The sequence below is a fragment of the Vulpes lagopus genome, chromosome 8, assembly GCF_018345385.1.
Source record: "Vulpes lagopus strain Blue_001 chromosome 8, ASM1834538v1, whole genome shotgun sequence".
NCBI classification, from domain to species: domain Eukaryota; kingdom Metazoa; phylum Chordata; class Mammalia; order Carnivora; family Canidae; genus Vulpes; species Vulpes lagopus.
In genome coordinates, this window is record NC_054831.1 from 90,249,250 (window position 1) to 90,261,358 (window position 12,109).

A 12,109-nucleotide genomic window follows, 5' to 3' on the forward strand; every position below is an offset into this window, starting at 1 on the left:
TGTAAGGTTGGAGAATTTATCCCTATGTATTACCCAAGCTGCCCAAGTCAGAAATCCTAATGTTGCCTAAAACTTCACCTGTCCCACACTGCAATCCAATCCATCACCTAAGTTTTGTTGATTTTATCTTTTGTGGTGGGGGAGGGGGTGCAGAGGAGGAGAGAGAGAGAGAATCCCAAACAGGTCCACACCTAGTGTGGAGTCTGATGTGGGACTCAATCTCATGACCCAGGGAGCCAAAATCAAAAGTCAGATGCTTAACCAACTGAGCCACCCAGGTACCATAGTTTAAATAGTTCCTGAACCTATGATCTCTTCTCAATCTTGCTGTCATTATCTCAGCTCAAAGTCTCATCATGGTAAATACTGTCTCCCTAACTTCAATCCTGCTCTGTTTTAACTCCTTATTCTCCCTATAGTCCAAGTGATCATTTTAAGAAGCACATATGATCCTGTCACTCCCCCACCTGAAACTTTTAAATCATTTATCACCTGCAGAGTAAAATATAACCTCACCCACCTTTCCAGCCTGCCCCCTGCCACCCCCTGGCACATTGGTCCTAAATGTAGTTCCTAAAATAGCTTCCAAATCACTGTTCCTAATGCATCTTTTCCTAGTCCTTTTTGCTGCCTCAGTTTCCACCTCCACAGCGGAGTTTTCCTCCAAATATAGTCCCCCCTTCTGTGTTTCTGAGTTCTAAGCAGTATGGCATAAATGTTTGGAGCAGACAGAGTCATGTGGAATGACCCACTTATACGTAGGAGTTTGGGCAATTCAGTTAACCTTTCTAATTCTCATCTGTGAAGTGGGGATAATAAGTAGCTGCCATGTATTATTGTCATGAGGAGTTCCATGAGAAGTTCCATGTAAAATACCTGCTATAGTAATCCCTTCGTAAATACTAGTAATTTGTCTTGGCTAAGATTTGGTTAATCTACCCCCTCTTCTAGACTGTGTACTCCATGGACAATGCCTCTTGCACCTTTAGTAACTAAGATAATTTCTCACACAAAATGAGCATCCATTAAATATTTGCTCAATGGACACATGAATGGATTTGCCAGATGGACAAGTTAATTATCTTCTGAATCCAAAATTAGAACACTTGGTCTGATACATTTTGTGTAATGGAGAAGAGTTCAAGTAACTTCTAAAACAATGAGTTATTATGTTAGCAATAAAAAGTTATTACCTCACTCTGTCCCAAGGCCGGTGGGATGCATAATGACGTACTGCAGACATTGAGTTTCATAGATTTTAAGAAAGAGAGAGTTCAGTCAGATTTCACTAAGGAATACAAGATCACGGAGACCTGGGTTCTAGTCCTGTCTCTGCCACTAACTGGATATGTGACCAAGAGAAAGTTTCCTTATCTGGAGACAAAGAATGTTCGGCCAGATGATGTCAGAGATTGCTTTCAGCTCTCCAATAAAGTTCTTTTGTAACTTCTCAAAATTACAATTGGAGAAATTGTAAATGACAGGTAGTATGCAAAGCAATTGTAATATAAGAGTCTTAAATATTATCTTTCAATGAGGATTCCTAAGATAATGTCATTTTAATTTTGAGAAACAAAAAAATTTTAATAGTATGATTTTGGAGCTGGAATGAGCCATAAGACATGATTATTGTTAATAAAAGGAAGAGGAAGGCTCCCTCCCACTAATCCAGTAAAAGAAATGCTGTTTACACAATGGATTTGATGAACTGTTTGTGTTAATAACCAAGTTATTGCAAATGTGTCATTGAATATTTTGGGACAAGTCCAAAATACTGAGTTAAACTAGTAAAATGCATATACAGTGAACTTAGATCTAGTCATCTGTGTTAAAGAATCAAAAACTTGCACATAAGTGGGTGACTATTCCAAGACAAATCCAAATTAGGGTAATCTTAGGGAATGTGATTATCATTTAGTAAGTGGAGGCCTAAGTAATCACATGGAATCCTACTAGGGAAAAATTGTGGAAATAAAACAAACATGGTTGTCTTGAAGCAGTATACTCTACTCTGGCCCACAGATCCCAGGTGGTCCATGGAATTATCTTAAGAGTCTACAAATTCACGAGCTCATCAACCATTTGTTGTCTGTTGACTGAATCAACCAATGATGCTGATGGTAAAAATGACTTCCTTTCTATTTGTTTTCTATAGAGCAGAATAGAAAAGAACACAACCCTTTAAAATTTCCTTCTAGTTAGGGAAGTAGGGTTAGATACACATGGGAAGAAGAGGTTCTTGTGTAGGGCAAAGAGTTCCCCAATGCAAGGGCAGACACAGATGGTCTAAATGGAGGGTATATATCTCTATTTGGAACAGTGAATTATCAAGCTTTCATGACCCAATGTTATTAAAAATTCAAATAAAATAACTTATTGCCCTTTTTCTGCTTCAGTCTCATTGAGCTGTTTTCTGGTAATTTTGCTAGCTTTGTTAAGTTTGCCCATGGAGAGGACAGGGACATCTTGCTCACCTGACTATTGTAATTCTCCATAAATAAACTGGCATTCTGGTTTATGGAGATGGATCTTTCTGTGCTCAGTTTAAAGTGAGTGTTACTGACTTCGGTTTTGATCTTATTTTGCCAACGAAATCTACCTGGGAGACTGTAAAGCTAGGAGTACAATCCTTAACCACCAGTATTTCCCAAGGTCAAGGGTACCTTTGGAGGTCACTTGGCACTCATGTAGCTGAAGCTTTTTCTAGGGACATTTTGCACTGCTTGCCCTTATCATTGGATAAGCATCTTGTTCCATCCTCTCATTTCATGGACGAACTAAGGTATACATCACAAAATGACTGTGGTTTTTATCCTCTGCACTTAGTTGGCATCATTGAAAGCTAGCTTTCTGCAAGCTGATGATATATTTTGAAAAATTTTTTATTTTGAAATAATTCTGGATTTATGCAGGAGACACAAAGTTAGCACAGAGATACTCTGCATCTAGTTTCCCCTAATGTTAACAGATTACATAACCATAGTACATTTATCAAAACTAAGAGGTACAATACTAAGTGAACTACAAGCTTTATTGAGAGTTCATCAGTTTTTTCCACTAGTGTCCTTTTCCTGTTCTGGGATGCAATCCAAGATATCATGTTTCATTTAGTTATCATATTTCCTTTGTTGCCTTAAATTGGTGACAGTTTCTCAGTCCTTACCTTTCTTTGATGACTTACACATCTTTGAAGAGTATTGATAAGGTATTTTGTAGAATGTCTCTCAATTTGTATGTTTGATGCTTCCTTGGGTTTAGACTGCTGTTATGGATCTCAGGGAAGAATGACACAGAAGTGAAGAGCCCTTCTTATCACATGGTATCAGAAGTGCATGCTGTCACTGAAGATATTATCCTGCAGCACTTGGTTGAGATGGTGTGTGCCAGATTTCTCCACCGTTAAGTGTAAACAATATTAGGTAGAGTAAGTCACTAATGTCAACCTACACTCAAGGAAGGGGACACTGAGCTCCATCTTTTGGAGGGAGGAGTATCAAAGAATTCATTGATGTATCTTAAAACCATCACAGTGTTTTATAACTTTTGGGTGGAGATATTTTGAGCCTCTGCCAAATATCCTGTTTCTCTCTATAGTTTCATCCACTAATTTTAGCACGCATCAGAAGAACCTGCCTAGAGCATAATTACTGTAGTATTCTTTTGTTTTCTTCATTTTTTCTTCATTTGTTAGAAACAATATTTTTTAATGGATATCTGTTTGTAACCCAGGGTGTTTTGTGACCTGGTATCTTTTAATCTGGCTCCTGACCTTGGTCACCAGGGATAAGTCCTTGTCTTGAGAATCTCTTTTCTTCTAGAAGAGAGATTCACAGGTTTCTTTCCCCCTTTCCTTTGTAGTGATCAGATTTTCTCTAAATTTTGGCATTTAAACAATAGTACACATACCATTGTTGTCAGCTTTCCAACAAAAAAGTCAAACATGAGATTTCTGTTATCTTAATCCATTTTATAGGATGCTCTCTTTAAAAATTTTTTAATTTACAATTTAAGTATAGCTGACATATAATGTTACACTAGTTTCAGGTGCACAATATAGTGATTTGACAACTTTATATGTTATGCAATGCTCACTATGTTGAATGTAGTTACCATCTATGACTATAAGGTATGACTACCTTACTCTTTATCTAATTTAGCTTGTGTTGGGATAGCTGGTATCATCAGTTCACTTTACTTTCTTTCTGTTTTTAAAGACTTATTTATTTGAGAGAGCGAGCAAGGGTGTGAGCAGAGGGAGAGATAGCGGGAGAGGGAGAGAGAGAATTTGAAGCAGATTCCCTGCTGAGGGCAGATTCCGCATACGGGGCTCCATCTCAGGATCCTGAGACCATGACCTGAACCGAAATCAAGAGTCCGATGCTTAGCCCACTGACACACCCAGGTGCCCTGTTTACTTTCCTTTCTTATTTTTTGTCAGACTACAGACTGGAAATGTAGGCAGATACATTTTGCTGTGTATCAGTTTAAACAGTTTTATGTAGTTCCCTACATTGCAACGTCTCAAAGGCTTAGAATATTTTCTTTGTTAATGGAAAATTCCAAATACTAAAGAATAGAGAGGATAGTATCATAAACTCTCATCTACCTATGACCCACCTTCAGCAATTCTCAACATGCAGTGAGCCTTGTTTCATCTGTAATCCTCTCCCCTGACTTGCAGCTCCCTACTCTTGTTTATTTTGAACCTAATCCCAGGTATTACATTATTTAATCTGAAAGTCTTCAGTAGGTATTAGAATGCTTTTTGTTGTCAACTAGAGATGATAAACAATTCGTGAATTTGCTTGTTAACTTATTTATTGACTGGCAGTGAGCTACATTCAAAAGAAACAAGTTGAAAAAAACATGGATTCAGTCCCTACTCTCTTGGAGACTACATTCAATTGGACATTGAAGTGACAATCTGAGCCACTTTAGCTACTTCACTTGTTAGTTACTTAACTTCTCTTTGTCCCAGTTTCTTGATATGTAAAAAGGGATAGTAATGATAACTTACTTAGAAGATCCTTGTGAGGAACAAATGGATAATTCATGGAAATTTGAGCATCAAGAATGATGATTGATTTTAGTTAATCGAAATGGATTGAATCTATTGAAAACCCATGAGTCCATGCTAAAGCTTAAAGAAAGGAGTCAGAAAAAAACAAATTTGTCTCTAGTTGGGATGGCTATCAAATCACCTTTTTATTTTGAGAGTTCATAAATGAAGGGAAAGAATTAAGCATTTATCCATGTTTTAAAATAGAAACCGTATTTTATAGTTACTAAATAGCTGCTGTTGTTCAAGGAAATCTCCAATTTACAGAATTGTTAGCTGGTAAATGTAGAAGGTAACATAATTAGAAACTTATTATTTTGCCACCCTCTGAGGAGAACATTGATTTAGGAAAAGACAAAACCACTAAACACTGCTAAACCATTTAAGTTAACAGTTGATAGATAGGGTGACCATTCATCCAATTTTATCAGAAATAGCCCTGGTTTCTAACTACAGTCCATATGTAACTATTAATAGTGCAGATAGTATTCTAATTACAATGGAAGGATGTAACTGTCATTACTGTAATCCAGTGTCAATCTCAGCATTATCAAGGGTGGGATAATCAGATATGCGTGGACTTCTTGGTGTGTTATAACTAAAATAAACAACACTACTTATGAAATTTTCTTCATAAAAACATTCAGTTTATATCTAACCAAGTCTTCACATCTAATTTCCAGGTTACAGAAATACCAGGGTTAAAAGGAGGAATCAGAGAAATCCAGCAGGTGGAACTGGCCTGGTATCTTCAGCAAGTCAGCATCCTGATAAAAGGAACTCTTCTAGATCAAAAGCGACTTAAGCAACATAGCAACCAGATGCATCGAATGGTTCTGAATTGGATCTTAATTTGGACAAATCAGCTTAAAATGACATCTTAGAGACAGTTGGGGAAATGTGACTATGTACTTGGTATCACTGTTAATTTTGTTAGGTGTGAAAATGTTACTTTTGATATGCAGAAAACTGTGGGTCTTTTTTTTTTTAAGAGATATATACTGATGTACTTAGTAGTGGAATGTTACAATATTCATAATTTACTTTAAAATACTACAGAATTAAAATAAAAAAGTTGACAGGAAAAGAAATAAGACAATACATGCAAAATGTCATCTACATAATGCTCCATGTTACAATATGTAGTAACAAGTGGTTGGAATGTTAAAAGACATGAAGGGTGCTATAGGAAAAGAATATAATAGAGGATATTACCTATATGGGCATAGCAGGAGGTCAGATTTTCTCTCTGAAGAATGCTTTCTGGAGGAAGTAAAGTGGAAGTCAAGACCTGAAAAAGATAGTATGGCAGATAAGATGGCCCCCAGCGATCCCTGCCTACTGGTTTTCAACTCTTGGGTAATCTCCCCTTGAGTGTGAGCTGGACTGACTTACTGACCTGGTTCTGATGAACAGGATATGTGTAGAAGTGATGAAATTTCACTGCCAACATTGGGCTACTAAAGTCTGTGGTTTCTGTTTTGGGCATTCTCTTTTTCTCTCTCTCCCCCTCCTTCCCTCTTTCCATTTCTCTTTCTCTCTCCCTTTCCTTCTCTCTTTCTTAGATTGCTTATGCTAGGAGAGGCAAACTGCCACATTGTCATCAGCCCCATGGAGAGACCCATGGGTGTATCCTCAGTTGTTAAGAACCTGCAAGGAAGTAACACATGCCAACAACAAGATGAGAGCGTTTAGAAGCAGATCCTTAAACTTCAGGTGAGTCTTCCATCTTGGCTGCCAGCCTGACTGCCATCTGACAAGAGACTTACAGCCAGGGGCTGCACCTGGACTCCTGACCCAAGGAAACTGTGAAATAATAAATTTTGTTGCCTTAAGCTGTTAAATTGTGGGGCAATTTGTTATACCCAGAAATAGATAACTAATACAGATAAGGAGTTACCTGAGTGAAAAAAGGCACAGGTAAGCTGCTATGATGATTTTCTGCTCTGATCCTTATGTTGATTTAGTGTGATGTTTACTGTTCAGAGACTAACATTGTTCTAGTATCTTGGCTGAGAGCTCAATGTTTTCACATGTACGGGTGACAAAGCTGAAGACTATCTTGATCTTAAACATTTCGGTGAAGCATTAGCTAGCAAAATGCCCTAGAGCAACTCAGTTAACAAATTTTATTGAGGCTTGTCAATTGTTGCCTAGGCCATGGCAAATGGTTATTTATAAAACCTCACAGCAACTATTTCTTTTCCACATAAAGAAGCTGAAGCCGTGGGAAGTCAAGTAATTTGCCCAGGATTACACAGCCAGTAGTTAGTAGAGCCAGTATGAGAACCCTGTTCTCATTTACTCGAAAACCTGTTAGCAACTGCTGTCCATCTGGCCTCTTAGGTAGTCAGCAAGTGTATCTCCATTTCTGACTTCTCTTTCAGTGTTTCAAAGACAAGTATTTCCAGGAAGGAACAATATAGCTGCACAGCACAGTGGATAGTATTGCTTTATAGGTAAATGAACACTCTACTAGGACTTGGGGATTCAGTGAAGAAAATAGAGTCCTTTCAAAGTATTTCAGTCTAGAGGAAAGAGGAAGAAATGATATATTAGCTATGCTATCTTTGTGGTTTGGGTGAGATGTGGAATTTAGCAGTACCCAATTGGTTTTGATGTGACATAAATCTGTGCTTGAATCCTAGCTTCACTTCTTATTAGCTGTGTGCATGTCACTTCGAGCCAGTTATGTGCTCCCTCAGTTTTTCCATATGTAAAATGGTGACAGCAGGTCTGCCTTGCAGGGCTGTTGAGGAGATTAAAGACAGTGCATGCAAAGTACCCACCATAGGTTTAAGATGGTGCTTAAAAATGGTAGTTATTAAAAAGAAAAGCCTGATTCTGCATTGGAACCATTTTTCAAGATCACTTCAGCTATGGAGCTAAAACTTCAAGCCTTGATACTAATTAGTCTTAAAACAAACACCGTCTCTTTACCTCATTTTGATATAGTAAGTTTTAGGGTCCATAATTCAATTGCTGCCAATTGGGCAAAGGTGGTATTTGTTTTTCTGTTCTGTGTAGATAGGCACAGTTTTAGTATCCTGGCTCATCAAGCTTTGACTATTGAAACGTGCATTTGGTCTGCAAAGATCAGATATTTGCAGTATGATTTTTGTAACTATTGAGTGCAAAATAACTGAATTTCAAGCTCAAGTTTATGTGAATAAGTTGTGGCAATGAAAAAATGAAATGATTATACATGTATAATAATATATATACCATATATATACATATATTTTTTATTTTTTATTTTATTTTTTTATTTTAATTTTATTTTTTTATCCAAAATCTGTTTATTGGAATAGTGTCCCACTCATCTTGATTCAGGGAGCTTTTAGTGCTGCTTCCGCCTGAAGGAGCATCCTTCTGTAAGCCTTGCTTTTCCTCCCGTGGGCTGGCAGAGGACAGTAGAACAGCCGACACCCAGAACTACCGTCTGTGCGTGGCTGAAAAGGGTGGTGATTTTGTAGCATCCCGGGCACTTCACGTCCATGAAGTAGGAGTTGGGGCTCTGCACCAGGTGCTTCTTCTTGTGCTTCCTCTTCTCCTCTTCCGGGGACGGGTGCAGGAGATCCTTCGCAAGGGGCATGTTCTCGTGGGGAGGTCGTCACCGCCTGCTCTAAAATCTAAAAAGAAGATAATACAATAAGATATAAAAATCTAAATGTCTATATGTAGATATAAGTAATAAAACTAGCAAAGGATAAAATTTTCATTACAACTGCAAAGAGTTTCGTCCATTCATTCAAGCTGATAGTTTGTTTTCACTTTTTATACAAGCCAGTGATTTGCTTTCTAGAAGATAACTATTTTGAGGTGTTTTATTTCTCCCCCAGCCATGGGGATTAGTTTGTGGTCAGCCATCTATACCAGTATTAATCTCAGAATAGTTTGCCAGGATTTGGGAATGCATACTGATATTGAAAAAGAGACCTAACCTCTCACTCTTAGACTCCAGTTTGTTTGAATGTCACATATGTAGTGAAGTTTATTTATTTTTAAAGATTTATTTATTTATTTACTCATGATAAGACAGAGAGAGAGAGAGAGAGAGAGAGAGAGCCAGAGACACAGGCAGAGGGAGAAGCAGGCTCCATGCTGGGAGCCCGACATGGGACTCGATCCTGGGACTCCAGGATCGAGCCCTGGGCCAAAGGCAGGTGCTAAACAGCTGAGCCACCCAGGGATCCCCCTGTAGTGAAATTTAAACCATTCTTTCTTTCACCAACTGATCACCTCAAAACTCTGTTCAGCCCTGATTACATTTTATCATACTTAATGGATTTTGAATATTTTAGTGGGGTTCAGTACAGCAAGTGTTTACTGCAATATAATTCACATAAAATAAACTTTATCCTTAAAACTGTACAGTTCAGGGCAGCCTGGGTGGCTCAGCAGTTTTAGCGCCTGCCTTCGGCCCAGGGCATGATCCTGGAGACCTGGGATGGAGTCCTACATCGGGCTCCCTGCTTCTCCCTCTGCCTGTGTCTCTGCCTCTCTGTCTGTCACGAATAAATAAATTTAAAAAAATCTTCAAAAAAAAAAACCCTCTACAGTTCAACGCATTTTAGTATATTACCAAATTGTGCAACACTCATCATCACTATCTAATTCCAGAACATATCCATCATCCGAAAAGTAATCCCATACCAATTGGCAGTCACTCCCTTCACTCCCTGGAAGCCACTCATCCACTTTGTTTGGATTTGTCTATCCCAGGCAGTTAATATAAAGGGAATCACACAATATGTAGCTTTTTCTGTTTTTTTTTTTTTCCTCACTTAGCAAAATGTTTTCACGGTTCATCTATGTTGTAGCATGTATCAGTACCTCCTTTTCATGACTAATATTCCTTTGTATGGATATAGCTCTTTTTTTTTCTTTTTAAATCCACTCGTTACTTGATTGGACATTTGGGTGACTTTACTTTTTGGCTATTATGGATAATGCTGCTATAAACACTTAGCACATGTTTTTGTGTGGGTGTCACGTTTCCAATTTTCTTGGATACGGTCCTTAAGAATGGGGGCTTTGCGGCCACGCTGCTTTGGGTTCAAGGTCACGCTCTGCCACTTACTAGTTCTGCGAAGTTTCGTTAGCGGCTGTGGCTCTTCCCGGTTCCCCCTGCCCGTGTTCGCAGACGTCGGAGAGCGGGTCAGGTCCCTAGGACCGTGCCTGCTGCATGCGGTTAGGTCTGAGTAAAAAGGATCCATTATTAAAAAAAAAAAAAAAAAAAAAAGATGTTATTATTTAAATATTCTGATGGGTTTGAGACTATTTGGTTAGGGTTCATCTTCATCACGCCTACGATACCCGAGCCTAAAGATTCATTTTTCAGGTTTTCCCCACCTTTAACAAAAAGAGGAATGAACAGAATTGCCTCTGGGAATCAGGGTGCGCGGACTTCAGACAAGCGTCCCTCGAGGTGGAAGGACGGACGCTCCGTGGGGCGCAAAGCGAGCAGAGGCTCGCGGTCTCCGCGACCTGCTGACCCCGCCCGCCGGCCGTGCTGCTCGCCAGGACGCGCTTCCGAGCTCGCCGTCTAGCGCCGACCGCGCGGGCCTCAGCGCCCGACTCGGAAAAGCCGGGAGACGCCTCGCGTGCCACGGCCGCGCCGTGATTGGTGTGGGCGCGGCCCCGGTCGGGTTTTGATTGGCTCTCGCCACGGAAAGGGGCTCCGCGGGGCCAGCATTGCCAGGAGGGGGCCAACATGGCTTCATAGCGGGCTTTCCTGGAAGCCGGCAGACACGTGGCTACCGCAGCCCGGCGGTCCGCGGGAGGACCTCGCCCTGCTTGCCGCGAGAGGGCGCCGGCGGTTCCTCGTCGCGCCCGTCTCATTTCCCATAAAGCCTCCGAGTGACCAATCACCTGGCTGTCTCGATACCGCTTTCAAAGTCGGCGGGCCCGTCCGCCAATCGTAAGGCGGGTACCGCCCTCAGCCCGAGGATTGATGGAAAGCTGCACCAATCAGCTCACGGATCTCTGCGCTCTCCGCCTCGCTCGCACGGGATTGACGACGCGTCCGGCCAATAGGGGACGCTCAGTCGGCGGGTGGATGAACGCGGCCCTCTGTAATGGCGGAGCGTGGCGGGGACGGGGGGGACGGTGAGCGATTCAACCCGGGGGAGCTCAGGTAAGGGGCGCTGCCCCCTCTTACATTTCAGCACGGGGGAGTCCCAGGGGCTCCGCCTGCGGCGCGGAGGTCCGCGGTGGGGGGGCGGGCGGAGGAGCCGCGGCGGCTCGGGGCCAGGACCGCATGGGGCTGGCGAAGGGGGAAGGGGAAGGTGGCTTGAATGAGAGAGCCGGGCCGGGGCTGGGCCGCGGCCTCCGGCGCCTTGGGCCGGCGCTGCCCGACGCTTCCGCGGGGCCGCGGCGCCCCTCGCGGGCTGCGGCCTGCGGGCGGGGCCCGGCGTTCCCGCCTTGCGGCGCCGCCTCAGCCGCGTGCCGCCTCCGCCTCGGCCCCGGTCAGCCCTCCTCAGCCCTCCTCAGCCCCCCTCAGCCCCCCTCAGCCTCCCTCCGGGCTCCGCACCGCGGCGGGCCGGGCGTCCCGCCTCGGCCCCCCTCGCCCGCGCTCAGCTCCCGGGACCCTCCGGCCCCTCCTGGCCCAGCCTTGCCCACGCCCTCCGCGGCCCGCGGGGGTCTCCGCGTCTGCCCTGAACCTTCGTCCCCCACGTCGCTTGCTTTTCTGAACTTCCTGTGTGTTTCCTTCCTTTCTCCCCCGCTGTGCTGCTCCGGGCGGCGGTATGAACCACAGCGGTAGCCGCAGCCGTTTGTTACGTGCTGCTTGTGTGTGCCTTTGGAGTAGTTGCTATTGTCATTCTGCAGGCCACAGACCAGAGTCCTCTCCGGTTAAGTTACTTGCCCATCTTACAGGTGAGGAAACTGAACCTCGCAGAGGCCGAGGAAGTGGGACGAGGCCGCATAGGTGGAATCGTGGCTCCACGAAGTGGCTCGAACCCAGGCGGGCGGGCTTCCGAGCCTGCAGTCTGGATCGCTCTTCCATACTTTTGCTTACGCCATTGCCCTGAAGAGTGCAGTGACCTT

At 42.6% G+C, this 12,109-nt stretch overlaps 2 protein-coding genes across 7 annotated transcripts in view; one reads left to right on the forward strand and one right to left on the reverse strand.

Moving 5' to 3' along the window:
• Nucleotides 1–8,319: 8,319 nt before the first annotated feature.
• Nucleotides 8,320–10,961, reverse strand: LOC121497509 (40S ribosomal protein S27-like). 2 transcript variants are annotated; one of them, XM_041767212.1, is made up of 3 exons: nt 10,415–10,635; nt 10,143–10,259; nt 8,320–8,691 (listed from the first exon to the last, which is right to left on the reverse strand). In XM_041767212.1, exon 3 carries the CDS (start codon nt 8,652–8,654, stop codon nt 8,400–8,402), a length of 255 nt encoding a protein of 84 aa, XP_041623146.1. In that variant the 5' UTR covers nt 8,655–8,691; nt 10,143–10,259; nt 10,415–10,635; the 3' UTR covers nt 8,320–8,399. The 2 variants fall into 2 exon arrangements, with proteins under 2 accessions (XP_041623146.1, XP_041623145.1); XM_041767211.1 differs by having other exon boundaries at nt 8,660–8,691; nt 10,415–10,961.
• Nucleotides 10,962–11,111: 150 nt separating this feature from the next.
• The window catches only part of TCERG1 (transcription elongation regulator 1), a 66,804-nt gene continuing 65,806 nt past the window's right edge, over nt 11,112–12,109 (forward strand). For all 5 annotated transcript variants that reach the window (XR_005989451.1, XM_041766894.1, XM_041766895.1 and 2 more), the window contains exon 1: nt 11,112–11,198. Coding sequence is in view for 4 of the 5 variants with exons in the window: in XM_041766894.1 (XP_041622828.1) it covers nt 11,140–11,198 (59 nt within the window). In the remaining variant the exon portion in view is untranslated. The remainder of the gene's footprint in view (nt 11,199–12,109) is intronic.